We start from the raw sequence: 21,488 nt of genomic DNA, 5'->3' as shown, positions 1-21,488 counted from the left end.
ATTATTGTGACTGCGAGATGGTGCTCAAACACACAAAACATCCTCCACCCTGCAGCTTATAGTCTAATCATGGACAGTAGTCTCCTAATTTGGAAAGGGAAGACACTGAGAGAGGAATGAGGATTTGATGGCAGGAGCTGAGCCTGGACCAAACCCAAGGCCCTTACTTCTCAAGCTTGGACCTCTTAGAGATTACCTTCTAGTCCACAGCAGGCAACAGCGTGCACTGCAGAGATCCTTTGGCTAGTGAAGGCTGCAGTGTCTCCAGAAGTACATGTGGAGGCCCTTCACACAGGCTTGTGCAAGGCAGGGAATAGGGACGGACAACCAGAGCAGAACTGTCCCTCTCAGACTATGCTAAGCATGAAACTGCAGTCTGAGCTTGCTAGCCTGTGGAAAAGCCATTAACCAAGGCAACGTGAAGACAGCATTTTGGAGCCCTAGCCTAGGAGCAACGTGGGGCACTGGCTCATGCCACATTGGCAGCCCAGTCCAGGGACCAGTGGATTATCCCCTCACTGACCCACAGAGCTCACTCCTAACTCTGTGGTACAGGGAAATCATTTCACACAGGAGAGATGGGGAAGAGGAAGGTCCCTCATAGCCAACCGACGTTCCTGACCTCTTTCTGGGCTGCATTCCAGGCCACCAGGGAAGCCTGCACCTGCATCGCCCTGCCCAAAGCGAGCACAATTACCATCCTTATGAGGAAGAAATGACAGGCTGACAAGGCTGGTGGTTAAAAACCCTGCCAAAACTATTCATTCAATCAACAAACAAATAAACAAACAAAAATCAAAGAATTACTCCAGGAAGCAAACCACACACCATTTTAGCAGCAGCCACCTCTCAAATGCTGACTTGGCCTTTGAGCAAGAAGCTGTTGGAGTTGACTTTTATAACTAATGGCTCTAGAACTAATTAATTTAATATGGACTGAATGTGTCCTGTAACTCTGCAAGTCAAGGTAGCACTCAAGGATTCTGAAGCAATGCCAAAACCATCAAGGTGCAATTAGTACAGGCAAACCACTAATTTCTCCCCCCACTTTAAAAGAAAAAAAAAACCTAACAAAACAAAAACCCACAAAAAACTCCCAAGAACAAAAACAAAACAAAACAAAACCCAACAACAAGACTCCACTTACAAACATGGCTACAGGCCAAATGATGGCCTGAGAGATCATACATGTACTTTAAAATAGGTGAAAAACAAGGAAGAGAAAAAAAAGAAACCAAACTCAGGCATTTAGGAAGACCCTAGTAACCAGCTCACTGTTACACATCCCTGTTGGCTGAAGTCTGAGTACCTAATGTTTGGCTAGAAGCTTGTCTGCTTCCTAGCTAGAGTTAAGATATCATGAAAACAAGCCACAGCCAGCAGAAAAGGTCAAAGGATAAAAATAAATGCAGTTTAAAAGCACTGCAGCACTGCAATTACATCAAATTTGGGCAGTAGTGAAAGTATTACATTGGAGTCCAGGAACTAGTGTGACTTGAAGTATACTCCTGATGTAAAAAGTGACCAAATAAATAGCTTTTTAAAATCTCATCTTTCAGATCTCCATAGGGTAAATATCCAGAATTACATCTGCAGTTTCAGGTTACTACATGCTCTTGCAACCACTGCAAAAACAGTGCAAGACAAACATGCTGGACTCCTCCTTGCTTACCATCAGAAAAACAGCTAAGACCCAGTAACATGTTGAACTTGCTACATCTGTACTTTGAGATACCAGAGATCTCAAATTTTCTTCACTTTTGTAATGTAATTATGACCACACCAAACCCAGAATTAGATACTTCAGCCCAAGACTTAGACCATATAAGCTTCCGTTTAGTTGCCATCGGAACTGCAGGCATCTACATTTACAATGTTAACTGCCCAAACACCACCTAGTGTATTTTGGTGGTGCAACTTAGTCATAACAGGGCCAGGAAGCTCACATCTCACCTCTTTACCACAACAGAACTGACAAAAAAAAGGTTTGTAACCCAAGCATTTTTACGTGAGGTAACTATAGTTACAGAGGAGTTTAAATCACAGATACTTCCAGGGCAGCACCATTGGATCAGACTCCCCCACAAAGCACAGTGGTGAAGAACAGGTGAAGGGTGACTGCTTTGTACTGCTGGCTCTGTAGCCCCTTTTTCATACAATAGCTCATGTAAACACTCGTTAGGACAGCAATCATCCCCTTCCTGGTAAGTAAGTGCACCCATGCCACGCCACCCCATAGCAGCCTACAACCTGGTGGTGAAGGTACTTTCCCACCATATGGGAAACAGGAGTTTAAGCCTGCTTCACACAGGAACAGAGACAAATCCAGCTTTTCACACTTGCCTGCTGGCAACACGTGAGGAAGGTGCATCTCCCAGCGCTGTAGATCTCAATGCAGCTAATTTGGGGCTAAGGTTATTTCTGTTTAGTGGCAGAACAGGTACACTTACCTTGGATATTCAACCAAATAATCACTGCATTTAGCCATCACAGGAATGGTTTTGACAGACTATTGCCGAAATCTACTGAACTGTTTTTAAACTTTCAGGCAAGGAAGCCTTACACAGTGTCCTGGTTTGGCCTAAACCAGGCCGATTTTCCTTTCAGTGATTTTTACTTTCAGCTAAGTCTCCTCTAAGTAACTGCAATTTCTGAAACTAACTGCATGTTTTGCAGACAGTGTCTGCTTCCAGGACTGATAACGCTCGAAGTTTGTAGTTATCACTGAGGCACCGGTAGGGATGTTGTGCAGAAAGGCTCTTGCTGTACTTATTCTTAGAGAAACCAAGGTCACTGCTAAATTCCTCACTGGCTTACGAGTGAAGAGTCGAAGGGGGGTCGCAGCTGCAGGGGGGAGCAGACAGGGCAGGTGACCCAAAATTGACCAACGAGGGTATTCCATCCCATACACGTCATTCTCGGTATAAAGCGGGGGGATCACGAGGGTCTCGCTCTCTTTTTTCTGCTATGGCCGGTGTCCAAGGAGGACTCCGTCTGTTTTCCTGCTGCCCCCGATCCGAGCATTCCTGAATCCAGCTCTCGACCATCGCTAGGCCCAGCCTGGGCCTTCCCGGAGCCTGCCCTGCAGTGCCGGTGGTGACGTAGCTGACTTCAGGGGAGCTCAGTCTTGGTTTTGTATATATATTTGTATATATTTGATTATTTCTATTATTGTTATTATACGCTTTTTCATTATTATAGCTTATTAAAACTGTTTTAACTTTCCAACCCGGAAGTCTCTTTCCTTTTTCCCTTTCCCTTTCCCTTTGAGGGGAGGAGGGGGAATAACAGAGAGCATCTGCCACAGGTTTAATAGCCGGCCCAGCTTTAAACCGTGACACACAGGAAAAAAAAACATTAGAAACAACAATCATTCTGAATTCATCCAAAGAAATACACAATGCAAGTATCCGCAATATTCCTACTCACCTCTCCAAAGTCTGAAGTGCTTTCTTGTTTAATTCATCCTGAGTGCCCTTCAGAGTAGCTGTAGGACAAGATACAATGCCATTTAAGAGTTGAATTCAATGTTTCAGATTAAATAAATAAAGAGTTACACATGCACAGAGTATTTCAAACTGGGAGCATAAAAACTGTGGAAATCTGGTGACACCTGTGTTCATGGCTGAAAAACATGCCATTTTGTTTTTAAAGAACAGAGCAAAACCAGTATTTTAACCTGAATTCCCAATTTCATTTTTATTAAAGACTCTTACGACTCCCTTATCTGAAATGCTAGAGCATTTTTTATTTACATATGCCACTGAAAGGGTCTGGGAGGAGAAGGGAACATACGCTAACTAGATACTAAGAGCATAAGAGGCCCTCTGCCACGTTCGTGTACATGCTAAAAGCAGTAACTAGCAGCATATTCTGACTCGGTTACAGATCGTCTCCACCACCATCTTCACGTCGGAGGGTGTTGCAGGTTGCACAGGGAACACCAGGAGCCAAATTTATAGCTCTACGACAAATCCCTTGGCAACACACCACCCTCCCTTGAGACCACAAACAGACTTTTAGGCTACTTCAGGTGTGGCATTAGCCACCAATGCCCTCCTTGGTGTCTCTACTGGCTTGACTAAAGGATTCTGCCCACTACACTCACTTTTCAATGTGTGATTAATACCTAGGCAAAACCACAAAAGGAGGAGAAGAATAAAGTTACTCCAGGGTATCATAAGACATCATCATCATCAAGAGCAAGGGGAACAGAGAAAGAGCTTTCTTGGATCTGGCTTTCTCAGATCCAAAATATCTGGAAAGCTAGTGTTAATTTTCAGAAGCACGTTGGCTGTCTTGTTTCAGTTCTTAGTTTTCAGATTTGCATAGCAGTTGTTTCTTGTTCTACCTATCCTGAATTTGAGAGTTATGGATCAACAGCACAAAAAAGTGATGAGTAGTTAAACCATCAGCAAACATCCACCTGTGAATATATTTGACTTCATACATCAACTCAGTGTAAGCTCCAGAACAGAAAGTCAGTAAGCAGTATATACTTAAGCAACAAAACCAGATAAAATTCAAGTATTCTTAAAAGTTAAGAGGAAAGAGTTGTGTTCTTCTACAAGACATAAAGGTAATCAGTTTCTTTGGATTCTGCAACACATTAGCAAGTGAAACTTTGAAAGTAATTTATTTTGCTAAAGTAGTTATAATGATCAGACCTTTTTTATTCCTACGTCTTCCAACAGTTCTTCAAAACACCAAGCTCATTTGGGAGGAACAGCAATCTTCAGGATTTCCCAAATCATAAAAATAAAAAATTGCTTATGCCACAAAATCTACTCTAAGTAGTAAAAACTGAACAAAAATTTGCAGTTTAAAGAATAAACTTGAAGACATGGGCTTTCATGCAAAACGCAGCATTTATTAGAAGTAGCTGGAAATACTTCACTCTCAAGAGCCTAAAACTGAGCATTCAGGTCCACTGCCAAATACTGGAAAAAGGTAACAGAGGAGGAAAACTTAGAGAAAAAAATTAAAAGAATCTAGATTGATGCAAACATAAAAATGCTTGAGGAGACACTGGAAAGGATTTGATCATAGCTATAAACATTCATCCAGAAAAATATGTCAGATTCTGTTTCTCATGGAAATTACATGATTCCTTATGTAAGTTACAGAGCACTTCTGGAGATGCCACACAATGAGGAAAACTGAAAGAAATTTTACTATTTGCCCCCAAAACAAACATCAAATGGAAAAGCTAGGAGAACTTTTAGGTTCCACCTGGTAAGACATTTGACTAGTGTTCAGTTTGTAGTCAGAAAGAGTGCAAAACGTGTTATGGAAATGAAGCGAATATTCTACAACCAGTCAGCTTTGTCTGCGCTACTGGGAAACAGCATGCAAGTTCCACCTCCCACAATATGAACTGCATCTTCAGCTACAACTAAGTTGGAAATCTGGTTGGAAATTTGGTTGTCCGTCTCTAGATTTGTGTCTGACTTGGATAAATAGTTGAAATCTGTCTTTGACAATATTGAAGAATGATGCTGCAAGTTAACCATGCCACTTACAGGGCCTTTACAGCTAAAGGAGGTAAATTGGAAAAAAAAGCAATGAGAACTGATTTTGGGAGGGATGCATAAAAAGAAACTTGGCCAGCAGGTCGAGGGAGGTGATTTTTCCTCTCTGCTCTGCCCTTGTGAGACCCCACCCGGAGTACTGTGTTCAGTACTGGGGGCTCTGGGGCCCTCAGTACAAGACAGTCATGGGTCTATTAGAGTGAGTCCAGAGGAGGGCCATGAAGATGATCAGAGGGCTGGAGCACCTCTCCTATGAAGACAGGCTGAGAGAGTTGGGGTTGTTCAGCCTGGAGAAAAGAAGGCTCCGGGGAGACCTTATAGCAGCCTTCCAGTACCTGGAGGGGGCCTAGAAGAAAGCTGGAGAGGGGCTTTTTACAAGGGCATGTAGTGACAGGACAAGGGGGAATGGTTTTAAACTGAAAGAGGGTAGATTTAGATTAGCTATTAGGAAGAAATTCTTTACTGTGAGGGTGGGGAGACACGGGAACAGGTTGCCCAGAGAAGTTGTCCTACCTGTGGAACTGTTCAAAGAAGTCATCATCACTGCAACCCACTTGTATTACTGAAAAGTTCTCAATTCAGACAAAGAAAAGCTTGCACCAAGTAGACAGAATTAGGTGGGTCTGACTAAATTTCTAAAATTTGTGCTCCGTTCTCCGAGGTTGACAGCAGTAATGAATTCTTCAGCCGCTACCCAACTTTACCCACTGTGAGCATGACTGCTACAGTTCTACCAACTAAATGCAGTATGACTTATTACTTAGATTAAAATAACCTGCAAAGCAGAGTCTGACCAGAGTAAGGCAGAGAGCACAGGGGAGTTTAAGTTTCTGAAACTTCAGGAGTTATTCCTGTAAGACACAGTACTTTTGCAAATGCCACCTTAGGAGCCCAAAATTTATTTTCTAAAGCACTCCGGGTTTTTAAAGGAGCTTAAACCTTACCAAAAGTCAACAGGAGCTTCAGCAACATTTTGGTTCCTCAATATGACGCTCTAAAGTCACATTTGAAAAACAGAAGAAGGCAGGTTCTGTGTTAGTAAGCAGGTGCAGCACAGTAGGTGTGAATGGATGGAGTGAAACACTTAATGCTGAGGACCAGCATCAACACTGCAAACACAAGGACAGGTCTCTAGTTCTAGTCTTGTCCCACAGACTGAACACCCATTAGCAGATGCAGCATAATCAGGTCTACTTATGTAGCACATTAGTTTTATGGGAAAGAATTCAGTTTGTGTTGTGTAAAACTGTTCCATTATGTGAATCACAACATAAAAAGTGAGGATGACAAGAGAGATGGACTTCAAAAATACATTTCTGATCCAAACTAACACACCAACACGCACGGACCCTTTGGCACATATCAGTGGGTTTCAAAAAACATTCCCTTGTGTTAAGACACCTAACACAGCAAAGTGTACAGTTATAGCACCCAGAATTATAATTAAAGATTGCATGTGTTGACTGTTATCTCCAGAAGAAAAATGGGTTTGTTCACTAAAAAGCACTGTCTAAATTATTTTTTTTAACATTAACCAATGCTACCAGTATACTGATTATTTATAAAATCCACAAGGATTGACAGAAAAAGTTTCCAATTCAGTCCTTGATATGTGGACTTATACCAAAATTCTAAATGAAAATAGAGACACTGCACACTCTCTCATCTCCAAAACAGTGAGGGTCTGTTAAATCTACAAAGACTTCACAAGATGTGAGGTGGTGATGTTAGATAAGAAGAGCACTTGTATTTCACAATGCATTGTCAACCTGGTCTTTCCTCTTTAGCCTTTGTTAAATTCATCTCACCTTCCCCTGTCTTCAATGGGTTCTTCACCAGACCTAAGGGGAAAAAGTTGACAATACAGCTTATGTCAAAACTGGAACTACAAGAGGAAGGTTTGCTGTTGATATTGACCCACTGGGAACAGATCTGCAGAAAATTTAGCGTAGCAATAGATGAACATTCTGTATGAATGTCTGTATGAACAAGAGATTTGTGCTAAGAGTGAGACAAAAGTGGCTCACACAAAAGTGTCTGAGGACACACCTTTCAGCTACTTCAATGAGACTTATTTCAAGAAACATGTAATTAGACATTAAGAACAAGGAAGTTACACATACTGCTACTCAGCATAAGTTTCAGGAAGTCTTATTTCATCCAGGAGTAAATCTAATACTTATAAAGTGACTTTATCAAATGCTCCCACAAGTTCTTTGAATTGTCATTCAGTAGGATTTTCTCTTCTGACTCCACTTTTTAGCAAGTGTTTTTTTCAGGTTCACAAAGGAAAGGCTTTATTACAATTCCTCAGCGCCTTTGCCACACAGGAGAAATATTTACTAAAAGGATATATTAAATAACCATTAGGAAGAGTGTAGCCAGCAGGTCAAGGGAGGTTATCCTCCCCCTCTACACTGCCCTAGTGAGGCCACACCTGGAGTACTGTGTGCAGTTCTGGGCCCCCCCAGTTCAAGAAAGATAACTGGAGAGAGTCCAGCGGAAGGCTAGAAAGATGATCAGAGGACCGGAGCATCTCTCCTATGAGGAGAGGCTGAGGGAGCTGGGTCTGTTTAGCCTGGAGAAGAGAAGACTGAGGGGGGATCTTATCAATGCTTACAAATACCTTAGGGGCGGGTGTCAATAGGATGGGGCCAGACTCTTCTCAGTAGTAACCCAGTGACAGGACAAGGGGCAATGGGCACAAACTGAAACACGGTAAGTTCCATCTGAAAATGAGGAAAAACTTCTTTACTTTGAGGGTGACAGAGCACTGGAACAGGCTGCCCAGGGAGGTTGTGCAGTCCCCTTCTCTGGAGATATTCAAAACGTGCCTGGACACGACCCTGTGCAACATGCTTTAGGGGAACCTGCTTTGGCAAGGGGTTGGACTAGATGATCTCCAGAGGTCCCTTCCAACCCTAACCGTTCTGTGATTCTGTGATAAGAAAGCCTAACCTTAGATGGAAGGCATCTTGATATAATGCTGTAAGCTTTATAAGTCAATTGGTCAAGTGTCTCTGAAACACTTAGCTACCATTGAAAATGCTGACTCACTGAAAGTCAGCTCAAGTGGAAAGTTATGAAAGTCATATATATATATATACACAGATGTTTGTGTGTCTGCATATGTCACTGTGAACTGGTATAAACACAACGATAAACAAGATTGACAGTATGATGCAGGATTACATAGGGGAGTTGCTATGTTCCTTTCAGCATGTTCTACTCTTGCTTCCTCACTGTGGTAAGCTATCTTTTAACGAAGCTTATGAAAAATGTCTCATTAGTGCAAATTTGACATTTTCTAGTAAAATGCTGTTCCATATGCATGATCATCACAAGTGTGCTTCTGAAGGACTTAATCCATTTTATTAAAATATAACCTGAAAGATGGAAATATACTCTTCAGATTTCCCTCAAATAACTGAGTGACTTGTCCTATTGACTTAAAGGCCAGAGATACGAGGAGAAGGCAGATATTCCACTGTTTCACAACATAAATCAGATGCTAATCTGGAAGAAAATCCAAAGCAGTTCTTGTGAAGACTTGTTTCTTTTACATTAAAAAGGACAGTTATTACAACATCCGAACTAATCTCTTGAAAACTCAGAGAAGATTTCTCTTCCAGAAGGAGAGTTTCCAACTTGGATTTTGCTACACCGAAGTATTTTTAAGGCCAGAGGACAGCACATGCCTCTACAACTCCATTCTTTCGAAATCACCTTTCCATACTGAGGATAACAAATAGATCGTAATAGGCTAACACAGAAAACCTTCTATCTCTGAAAATAGTCTCTAGGATCTTGTATAGCTTTACGGATAGTTTAAACAAAATCTAGGTAAAACACCCTAAAAAGCTAGGCTGTTAAGCAGAACTCAGTGTTTAATGAACTTAAAAAAAAAATACATATATGAGAAAGTTCAGGCTAGGAAGGACATATGTTTCTTGACACGAACTTTCTAGCGGGAACTATTCTGAGGCAGAGAAATGCAGAACTGAAGAGAGCTATAGTGCCTGTTAGCCTCCACATTGGAAAGCAGTTCTCAGAACAGCTCATCAGATACGGCCGGCTGAAAAAACACACCAACTTGCTCTACTGAAGAGCACAAGCCGTTTCATCATACACATGCCTTGCAGAATTCTGGTGTAACTTGCAAGGCCAGCATACTTCCATGATACCATACAGTCATTTTAGCTTTGTTTTAGGCTCATTTGCTGGAAGAATTTGGTTCGTTCCTATGCGACCCATCTGACGGAAAAGCCATTGCTTGGCATGTGGGCAGGACTGCCAAATTGATTAGGAAACACACTAGCTTAGCCATTATTCAAAGAAACGATGTTAGACGGTCATCTACCTATATTAGAAGTCATAGAAGAAACAAAGACTGTTCCCACCTGTAAGCCTGATGAAGGTCAGAGCTAGAACTCTCCCAAACACTGGGACTTCAAGCCCTTCTGGCTACCAAGCACCAAGTCTGCAGGAGCCCATTGTCTAGTCATTCAAAACCCAAGCAAACGGCATCAAAAAACCCCCCCATACTTCTTACATTCAGTGGTCTGTATCTAGTCAACATCGACACGTACCAGTGAGGTAGATATTTTTATCTTGTTTACTTCTAAGCAGAGAAAGAAACGACATCACAGAGAGGTTGAATCTCTGTGGGGAATCAGTATCACGCCAGGAACTGAAGTCAGGCATTTCTGATTCCAGTTCTTGGATTGTATTTCTTTACGTGATTTATGAGTGGGTGACAAAAATATGAAAACAGATGGAAAGTTTGACTTTTTGTTGTGTAAATAAGTGAAAGAACTGTATTACAAATATCCAAGTAAAGCACACCAAGCATTGTTGGCTACAGTCTGATTATCACCTCCTAAGTAATGATTTGCATGTCTTCCTTTACCTAAAAACTTCACTTTTATTACCATAGAAGACAGTTCTCTGAGCAAGTGAACAGTCCCTGTTTGTCTTGCAGTCTGATTGTTTTCCATGTCCAGTCAGCACTAAAAGCAGTGTTTCTAATAAATTTCCATTGCTTGCACTGAAGATTTTGAATATATGCTTTCTATATACATACTTGACAAACAGGATAACTCACCATCAGTAGCTTGAAGACTGTATGTCAGGCCCAGTGCCAAGTAACCCTTTGCTAGGGACTCTCCAGCATCCTCACCCAGGTCTGTCACCATTTTAGCAAAGTATTCTCCTTCTTCCAGCTGCAAAAAAGGTAGGTTGAGACTTATAGGCATTTCCTCTATACTTGCTTCAATAAGATTATCCCATGAAACCTACCTTTAAGTGATCTCAGAGCCATTCATACAAGGGCTTCCAGTGACCGCAGTCAACACTTATAGAAAGGAGGCTGCAGAAGGCCAGATGAGCAGACCTTGTGCACATGGCAGAGTTTGGAGAAAAGTTTTCTTTTTGTTTTAAGCATCCACTCCAAACTATTTCCAGATGTTTAAGGTTAATGAAGGATACCATCTTATTTTTATATTTCCCTTCAGGCATGCTTCAATCATGCAACCTTAAATACAAATGTTGGACCAACTGGCTACTTACATACTACCCTAGCAGTACATTGAAAGGTCTAACAAGTTTCTGCCTTCAAAGGAAGACCATCTAGTTTTGCTGTACAATGTTTTTAAACCTTAGTAAATTCTACTTCCTTTTAAAACGTTACAAGAGTAAAACAAGAAAGTATTCCACTGCAAGCTAAGTTCAGCTGCTGCTTGCAGTTCTGCTGCCCCAAGGAGGAGGCAGCAAATTCAGGACACAAATTTTGATCTGAAATACCACACTACCTTAGCAGCTCATGCTGCACTAGCCACATTTTGCATCTTTTGCAAAGACACAATTTCCTTGAAAATGCATTTTATATTACAGAATGTAATGGGAAGAGAAAGCGGTCACGACCTCTCAGGATCAGCCTCCAAAATGGTGAAATAAATGAGCTGGTCTCTTCTACTACAGTACAGACTGCTCCGCCCAGCCTTCCTTTCCAGCTGACCACACAGACTTAAGTCTAATGAAAATACAAAGCTTTAGTATCTTTGAAATCTGAGTTAATGAGAATTTTAAACAAAAAATAATTTGAATATTTTATTACAGAATAGAGTGTTCCTCATTTCTAACCTTAAACTCTCATTAACATCACTCACCCATCGTAAGTAGAAAAGACTAAGACCTGTAGACTGTACATTCCTGGAAAGGTATAGGTTGAAGAGGTAGAGGCAAAAGCTGTAGATAATGTTTGAAAGACACAGAGCCTACAGGAAGACCTCATTTCTGTACAACACAGTCTGCAGATCCTGTCAACCGTAACTAGAGTCATCCCTAATCAAGAACCAGACAGCATTACACTATCCAAAAAATCCTCCTTTTGGAAACTTTTGTTACCTGACAACTGACTTTCTGGGATGGCGTTGTTTAATTTTGAGAAAATACATTTTTGTTTGAAATCCAACTGTTTTAGATTTAGTTTAGTACTGCAGATGTTAACTGAAACACGCTCTCTTAACACTCAGCTTTGTCAGATTTCAGCACCTCATAGTTCCTTAACATCTAAAAGGAGTCACCCATAACGAACTGGAATCAAAACGTACCAGCAGACCAGAAACTGCCCTTCTGCAGTGATCCGTTAATATACTACTTACAAACAGAATCTACTTGGCTTGAGATACTATGCTGTCAATGGGCCTCCTAGTTACATCATTCATGTGACAACATTAACTAACAGCTTCATAAACAAAGGAGCTGGTATTTGTTCAATGATATCAAACATAAGAAAAAATTTACTGTTAATGTAAGCAAGAAGAAAGGCTGAAGAGTGTGAGTGAAGAAGCGATCTCCGTTCCTTGGGTCTTTTCCTCACTTGTACAGCTTCCTGAGGCCACACAATTCAAACTAGATGTAGACCAATAGTTCCCAAATTTCTGAAACCTCAGATCAGTCAGCTTAATGACCAACATATATTTTATCATCAAACTCTTCCCGGAAAGCACTATGAAAGCATTACAATCTTGCTGATTGCCTAGTCAACCATGAATCTGGAAACTACTAATTGAAACAGGAATACCTCCTTGGGGCATACTTGGGGCTAGTAACTAAATTGCAAGGACTATCTTTAACTACATAATCCAAAGTCTACTGAAAACACTGGAAATAGTCCTACTGACTTCAACCGTGTTCAGATGAGACCCTTCAAACTCTGATCACATCAGAAAGACAAGGTTTGTTCCAGGAGATTTCTTAATCCTGTCAGTAGCCCTAATGACTTCCCTGTCACAAACTGAAGCGTGTTCTGGACCAGAGCCTAGGACAATGGAAGAAGAAAGTGTCCCATGACTTGCCACACAGGGGGAAAAAAAAAAAAAAAAGACAAGAAAAAAAACCTTCCCATGAAACAATAACTGAATTCTTCAGTTCTCAGGAACTTTTATGTAAGACATGAAAGCTCTGCAGCCAGAAAATTAATTATGTGGCTCTTTGCCACCATGAACAGCTATATTTGCACTCTCTTTCTTCATTGTTTCTCCTCTTCTCCCCACACACACTTTTGTCCAAGAAGTCTCCATTAGATGAAGAAAAGAGCTATACAGGGAATTCTAATGACTAGCGAACAAGGGTAGGGGTGGGTAGAGTGTATGAAAAAAAGAGATTAAATGAAAGGTTTGGAGTTGAAATGGAGACATTTAAAATTGGAGAGGTTTTGCTCCATTGTTTCTCTGAATGGTCACCTGATGGTGTTTCCAGTCTCTGACTGATGGCCTATGCTGCATAAATCAGCAGCACACCATTCAGCTTTCTTGCCTGCCAGTTATCCAGGGCCACCTGTGAGTGTCAGATTAATCTACTCTATTAATAATTAAAACCATAACTTTTCAGATTGGCTGGAAGAGCACTTCTAGCATAAACATTCTTGTAAACATTTATTTGTACTAACACTAATGGCCACAAAGATTCTCATGAATGCAAACTTGGGTCAGATGAAGGCTGCTTTGAAAATAAGTGGCCTTACAAACTCCAGCACAGCTGGTTCTGTTTATGAGTGCATTTACTTTTCCTTCTTACTGCACTCAGCCACTTCCCCTGCCAGCCCTGCTGTGGCTGCCATCTGCCCCCTCTTCTCCCACTCTTCAATCACTCTGGGCAAGTGTGAAAAGCCAAACCTTTCACTCATATCACCCACTGTGAGGTTTCAACTCTCCCATGCAAATTGCCCTTACTGGATTGCAGTCTGGGTGAAAATGCCTTCTCCATACACCTGAGGGACCAGTAATGAGCCTGAGCTGTAATCTGCCAGTAAAGCTGTGTCCGTGGGGGTCCTTAAGCATATGAGATGTCTCCACTCTGTGCTGCAGTGATGGGAAAGGGAGGGGAGGAAGGCCTCCAAATGAGGCATCAACCCCTCTGGAACCCCACCAGATACAACCATTCTCAGCTGCAGCTCCTGCGTGCTGCCATATGACCTGAAGCAGCAGGAGCTGCTCCCCCTTTCTCCTCTCCCCATGTGGTGCCAGGTATGTGAAGTCTTACCCTGTGGGACTCCCAGAAGTTGTGAGCTTGGGGTACTCAGAAGTGAGCTAAGTGGCAGAAAGCTCATCAGGATAATCAGATGTCTGTTCCTACTCCTACGGCACAGGCCAGGGGCCAGCCTCAATAGGAAGGGAATCCTAAATGGTTCATTCACTTCAGAGAACTCCAGCCTTAAGGTGACATAACACAGCATTGGAAGGGCAAAGATCATGGATGAAAACTTGTTTCAACTTATAGGCCCTTGCTAGTAAGCTCTAAGCCACAGGATGCCACATGTCCTCCCCCACAGCAGGCATGGCACAGCATCACTTTGTGATTAGAAAATGCACAGCATACTGCTGTTACCTGATCGCTAGCAGCACCAATGGCAGCTCCCAGCACCATACAAAAGATATTTCTTTGGGCATCAAGAGTGTCGGTTAACAGCTTGAGTTCAGTTTCCTTAGAATCACTACTTGTTATTCTCTCAAATGCAAGCAAAAAACAGTCTCAAAGCCACGCAGATATACCTCTGATTTGGCCCTTACTGTTCTTACATTTTCCTGCGAGTTTTGCACCGAATAGCTAGTGGAGAGAAGGACAGCACCACAGGTTGAAGGGAGATGTTCCCTGTCTCCAAGACCTGCATGGAAGAAAGCTCAGAAAGCAGGTGTGGGGGGAAAAAACAACCTAAAAGGAACTTTTTGTATTTTGAACTCAAGCTGTATAAACTATCAGGAGGCACCTGGAAACACTAGCTAAGCAACCTCTCCACCACACCAGAAACAAGCACACACGTGGCACCTGGAGAGAAACAGGCTGCCAAACTGTGAGTTGACACCGATAAGATTGTAATACTGTGGGGTTGTTTGTTTTTTTTCCCCCCCTTCCACCCCCTCCATCATCTTTGATGGAAAAGGAACAGTTGTTAGGTGCATAACCCTGAGGGATGTTTTCCCTGAAACAGAGAGTGGCTGTTTCAGCCACCCTTGTTATTTGACTGCAGGTTTTGGTGTGTGCTCGAGCCAAGCCTGGGGGCATACTGACAAGGGAGTGGGGAACAGCAGGTGCTGTCCCCTGGCCTGTCGCCACCCAGCTGGTTTCCAACTGCCACCCAGCTTGTTTTTAGAAAAGCTCAAGCCCTACCCCACTGAATCAACACCCTCCAGTACTATAAGTGGGAGCTACAGTTCTCACCAGCATGGATTTAGAACAATTGAGGACAAGCAAATTGATGATGTACAGCAGCATGGAAATGGCATCTCACTGCGCTGAAAGAGGAGTGCACAAGGGAGGAGGCAGGAAACACATCAAGTGACACTGGACTTAAGGCAGCAGACAAGGTTAGTGAAGCAGGGTAGTTTGAAAACCGGTGAGACTGAGGCATACCCAAGCACATAAGAGACCCAAATCCTACAGAAAGCATATCTATGCAAAATTATGCATGTAACTAGTTGGATTGACCTCTTCTTATCATTTTCATTATACTGGGTTGTAGCTATAGAGACTAATTCAAAGAGGATAAAAAATGAAATATTGGGAAAAGAGAATGAGAAGAGGAAAAATGCACAGAAAGAAAGTGGCCAATAAGGCATAGAATGATGGAAAGGTTTTGTCCCACAGCTGTTTACAGCATACAGAGTGAATCATGTTACATATGTCAGGAAAAAAAAAAATCCTGTGCTTTCTGTTTGTTGGTCTAGTCAGCATTTTCTCCATGTGTCACCAGTACTAAGCCCAACTTACTCTGCATGTAAGCACAGACCCCAGCATTTAGGAATACTTGGGCCTTTCCTCCACTGTAGCAAGAGTGGTTTGTTCACAAGGGAGATGTATAGAAGGCAAAATTCTTGGTCATTTTTGATGTGTAAAACCCTCGGGACTGCCCCAATAACAGTAGCTGTGAGGTAAGCGAGAATGTCTTTTAAAAGATGGAAGAAATCTCTAGTAGCTCCTTACCATTCACTGCCTTCTCAGTAGCCTCTCGCTCTAGCGATGTCAGTCCTCTAGAGTGTCTGCTCAGCAGGCAGAATAAATCCGATAATGGGACTAGATTTGATCTTTCAATCTTATTCATACTGCAGTAAGACCTAAGCATTTCCATGCAACTCCAGGGCTCCTAGGCAACTGGGTACAGGCACATGCACAGCATTTATCATCTATAGTGACAGGGTCAACAACGGACAGAAGGAGAGAGAAGCACTCTCGGATTAAGTGGTCTGTGAAAGTAATGAATGATAAGCTGTTACCTCAGAAGTATGCAGCTCTAAATCTCCATCCTGCCAACCTCCCCTCCCACCCCCATGATGTATTGACCTCATGGTATGTCGTACTCACTTTTTATGACTCCATGCATAGCCTGGACTGGCCCAGCCTGACCCCACTCTCTTCTCCCTTTCCCTAACTGATGGCATGATCTCTGTCTTCCAGGCAAGGTACTGGATCAGAGCACTTCACTGTGCACACTAAGATTGGTGAGTTAAAAACAATGAGGGGAATGTCTGGGATGCACAGCACCATCTTGCGCTGCAGCTTTTGCCATGGGGTGAAGTCCCTCCAAAAGCTCATACTAGCTGGCAATACTGGCATCGTTTGGTGCTACAGAAGTTTAGCACACTACTACTATTTCTGTGGTATCGACTGTGGGGCAATGAAAATAGTAAGAACATGCCTCATGTCTTCCTACTGTCAGACCAGACTCCTAGAAGATTCAAGCCTATCCTAGGACTATAGTCTATTTGTCTTTATGTGTATTTACAAAGTTTTCAACGTGCCTCCATTGAAATCAATGGATTAGAAGGCACAAGAAAGCATCATAGTAACCATAAATGCCTTTAAATAAGGCTCCTAAATGGAGAAAGTCAGTATATAACACTTGCCTGTAGGCAGAAGTTCTGGTTTGAGTATTTTCACAACACCTGCCATAAGAGGGTCCTGGAGAACCTAGATTAGTAGTGAAATTAACTGTACTGCACTATTAAAAACAACAACTCATGCTGCAACGCAAAGTCACTGCCAAAATAGGCAAGTGAGCATTCAGCTGAGGCTGTGCCAGGGAAGGCTGAGTGAAAGAGGAAATTGCAGCAAGCCTTTTAGTAAGTGGAACTCTAAATTTATAGTTGACCAAGGCAGGACAAGCTCAGTATGGATATATTCTACTGTAAGCTATATCAATTTTACTATGAAAATTTAAAACAATACTCTGAACTCCAATAGTCAAAACCTTCATAGTGCATTCTGGAAAGCTAAAAGACAGCTGGCTAAACACAAACCGGCTTTGTGTTCACTTGCTAGAATCATTCACATGTGAGTTCAGCAAACTGTTGTGCTGACACCCTAGCAAACTGGAAGGCTAGGCAGCATGATACCTTAAAAATAATTCTGAGCCCACTACAAAGACATTTAAAACACCCGTGTAATGCGCTAGATACAGTATAAAAGTCCCAACTTTGCTGAAAACTTTTGTATCTCATGAGCTTTATTAAGTACAGGTCCAGACACATCCTAACCAGACAAGTGTGGTCTATATAGGTGCACTAGTTTTGGAGCTTTTCTGGTGCTCCAAGACAACTGATATAAGCTTTAGAATTAATGAAGTATTAATTTACTGTTCACTCTGCATTTTTTTTTTAATTTGTGAAAACCTGTAATTCTGAAAACAGTAACCAAAACATTGCTTATATCAACTCAGTTGTTTACTGCAAGCCCAAACCTGACAGCTAACGGTTGATGGGGCAGATGATATGCTGATGTAAGCCAGCGTGGTGCCAGTAATACACCCGTGGAGTAGTGCCAACTTACATCAGCTAATAATCTGGTCATATTGTCACAACAGAAGCTGGAGGCGTTTAGTTCTTTTCCACATCAGGCTCTGTTATATATTGATTTGCATGGCACAGTATGAATGTATGCATATTTCTACTTAGATTTGTTCTGCATTGAGAGATTATTTCGTAGATGAGATCTGAGCATCCTCAATGTTGTAAATCGCTATGGTACATTTCAATTAATTTTTTGTTTTCCCTGGTTCTTAAAGTGTGCTGGGACACCATGTACAAAGCCAGAAAAACGAGTTAAATGACCACTAGATTAATCAGGAAAGAAACTGTTCTGTGCTCCTTATGACATTCTGTAATTATCCAGCTGCATAAGTGTTTTGGTTTTTTTTTTTTTTTATTGCTAGTAACTGAAATAAGACTGAAGTACTGCTTGTCCATGGACCATAAACAAACTGAGTACAATACTGCACCAAAAGCACATAGTAGATAGATGCAGGGCATATAAATTAGCTGTTTCATTTAGATAAATGGTGATCTGATTTTACCCTTTTCCTGCCTAGCCAGCAATCAAGTACATAGATATATTTCCTAACTGAGAAATTAATCATATTTTATATGTTCTGAAAAGCAAGATATATTTGAGTATTTGTAACTGTTAATATTTGTCTGTTAGACTGTTCCCATGCCATGTCTATCCTCCTTTCTGTTTATACTGGCATTGATCAGCTTGTTCACTTCCAGTTTAAATGATTCAATTCTGATTTGATTGCCATGTAATTTAAATGCAAATAATTACTGTAAGGATGACATTTAGAAAAACAGGTCTGCTAAGCAGGAAGGTCTTTATTAGGCACAGGAGTTTGCCCATAATATCAGAAGCATCCCTTTGACTATGAGATGTAGGAACCTATCATTTCAGTTCTTTTAAAACATGCTCCGACTTCCCTCTGAATCCCTTTAATTAAAACTCTTCTATACTATCATCAACTTTGGTATCAGGGTAGAACATAGGTCACTAAGTGAAAGGAAGAGGGAAGAGGAATCTTTTTAATTTGGTTTTAGTTCATAAGGTTGCACTCTAGAGAGCTACAGTAAAATTACCCTCTTGTGAACTCATGTTTGTATTTCATACTGCCCCCCAGCTCTGAGCCAGGGTCTGACTGAAAAACGCTAAAAAGTGTTTCACACAATGAAAAAGCAGTAGATAGACGAAATCACCCTCTTACTTTGCAATAATCAAAACCAGCTCATTTTCCCGTTCTTTCTCCTACTTTTTAGTGTTAGACTGTTGCTTTATCAGCTCTGCCACGTATGAAACGTCTGGAGATACTGGATTGCCTGAGGACAGAGTTGACTGAATTACAGTCTCACCTTCTTTTCTAAATGTCTCTATAACAAGGTATTCTTTATATGCTAGCTGTGCTAGAGGATCCAAAGAGATGTTGGGGAAAGCACCAATGAGAACGACAAATCCTGACTCTGCCCATTTCCTGGCATAGCAGCATCTTCAATTTGGGCTCATAATTTCACATTCAACTCCTCATCCATCAAAGTTAGTGGACCTTAATGGCACCATTTGAAATGTAGTCCTCAGTAGTGAGAGCTGCATAAACACCAGGGTAGCACATGAAAGAAAAGGGATTCTACGACATTTCTTTTCTCAGAGTACAGAAATCTTGTCCTTTCACCTCAACACACATCAATGACCCAGTGTTTGGTAGAGTACCTCCGTCAAAACTTCATTGCTCCTGTTAAAGATAAGAACGTTCCAGGGATCTTGATTTTAGCATGGAGTCTCACAATATGCCTTCACTGTATTTCAATTTTGTCCAAAGGCTAGGTATGGCAGAGGTCACATGTTTAGCAAGTATCAAGAGACCACAGACTTCTTGAAGTCACTATTTGTGTTTAGAAGTGGTCAGAGTCAGTCAAAGAACATCTGAACGGACCATTCTGCTATTTGCCTTGCTGCCTTCTCTCAGGATCCTGAACTTCACCACCCTGTAGTCACTGCAGTCAAAGCTGCCCCCAAACTTGACGTTCCCAAACAGTTCTTCCTTGTGTGTAAGTACCAGGTCCAACAGAGCATCTTTCCCCATTGGCTTCATGGCTCCAGTGCCTTCCCCTTGTTGGATTCATGTTCACAGAGCAGGAAGGCAGAAGAGTAAAAGATTTATTTGCAATATGGAGATCCCAAGTTTGTCTCCTATATGAAAATTCAGGCTCCTAGACAAAAACTAGCCTGATTGCAAAGAAAGGTTTTCCTCACATTTAACACAACTGTTCTGCTGGGTTTTAATTTTTTTGCCTCCTGGCAATCACTGAGACAGCAGAACTGCCAGGGGAAGCTGTCAGAGTCTTGCAGTCCCTCACTATGGCTCCAGGTGAATGCAGGAATTTAGCCCATGAAGTTCCTCTAGCTTCAAGGTCTACAGGGTAAAAATTATCAATATACTTGCTGAAGTTTTAGACTAATGACAAGTTGACCTTGCTTTGAAAACTTTGCCAGAGATACTAATAAGTGTTCAACACAGCTGTAATACCTGGCTTTCATATTGTTTTAACATCCCTGAGAATCAGAAAAAAAACCTTATTTGCTTTATTAAAAAAAAAAAACAAACAACAAAGCATTCACTGTGTTATTTTATAACACTGTATGACTTTCAGCCCTCAAAATTTAGATACTGAGCTAGGGATACAAGAGAGTTAAATTGCTCCATATAGAGAAAACAGGAAGGTTGGGTGGGTTCAGCAAGGATTCCCTTCAAGGCCCTCAGACCTGTAAGATTTTTCCTAGAACAAGATACCAGTTTTTGCTCGCTCACATATGAGTTTAACCATTGTAGTTTGAACAGCATAGTTCATTCAAAAACATACTTAACCAGATCTCCTCACTGACTGTAGTGTAAACTGACACAGCTCAGTTAAGTTCAGCTGAATACCAACTTTCATCAGATAGGGATGTAGAAGATGGGGAGGCAGGGTGGAGGAGGACACAACAGCAGCAAATCTAGCCCCTACAATTTTTAATGAAAATCTGAACAGATTCTTCTAGTATTTTCTTTCATGCTTTTTTTTCTATCTTTGTTTTACTTGTAATAGCAATTATAATCCTTTCCTGACTGCAGGGACACCTCGTGGTGAGGACAGGTGAAAACAGCAGGCTGCCATTCAATTAATTAAACCAAGCAGCAAAAGACTGACAGATGTTTCTGCTCCTTGGGATAATCAGAATTTCACAGGCGCAGACTTCCACTCCCACTCTGCTTCTGGGGCATACATTAACACATCCAGAACAGAAAACACTGACACAGCAACTTCAAGAACAAAGGACTGAGTTGTCCAGCAGACCTGAACTATCTGACAGTCCACTTACTATTACCTTTTGTCTTCCAGGGGCTACAAGAGTGGCTGATTCAACTCAACACTCAGTTGAAGAAGCAGTCCCCAGAATAGCTGTGATGGCTTCCCCCTCCTCCTCCTTTGTTTAATGTGCCAGTGAAACGCATTTCAGTGACTCACCGCAAAATTTCTTGCTGGGTTATTCATTTTTCTTTTTGTTTTTTTTTTTTTTTTAAAGGCATGCATGTGTGTATGATTTTTAACAGGGATTCCCTTTCTCCCCACTGCAACTACACTGTGGCACTGTCCCTGC

General features: G+C 41.6%; 1 protein-coding gene and 1 long non-coding RNA gene across 5 annotated transcripts in view; one reads left to right on the top strand and one right to left on the bottom strand.

Annotated features, from left to right (window-relative positions):
* The window catches only part of TTC7A (tetratricopeptide repeat domain 7A), a 189,829-nt gene that overhangs the window by 107,159 nt on the left and 61,182 nt on the right, over positions 1 to 21,488 (bottom strand). For all 4 annotated transcript variants that reach the window (XM_068423941.1, XM_068424103.1, XM_068424014.1 and 1 more), the window contains exons 12-13: positions 10,636 to 10,753; positions 3,430 to 3,487 (exon numbers count right to left, since the gene is read on the bottom strand). In XM_068423941.1, coding sequence (XP_068280042.1) covers positions 3,430 to 3,487; positions 10,636 to 10,753 — 176 coding nt within the window. The remainder of the gene's footprint in view (positions 1 to 3,429; positions 3,488 to 10,635; positions 10,754 to 21,488) is intronic.
* LOC137677055 (uncharacterized) lies at positions 15,122 to 21,362 on the top strand. Its single transcript, XR_011050212.1, has 2 exons — positions 15,122 to 15,397; positions 21,230 to 21,362. It is a non-coding gene; the product is annotated as an uncharacterized lncRNA (long non-coding RNA).

Source organism: Nyctibius grandis, chromosome 1 (assembly GCF_013368605.1).
Source record: "Nyctibius grandis isolate bNycGra1 chromosome 1, bNycGra1.pri, whole genome shotgun sequence".
Lineage (NCBI taxonomy): Eukaryota > Metazoa > Chordata > Aves > Nyctibiiformes > Nyctibiidae > Nyctibius > Nyctibius grandis.
This window is presented reverse-complemented; position numbering and strand designations above follow the sequence as displayed.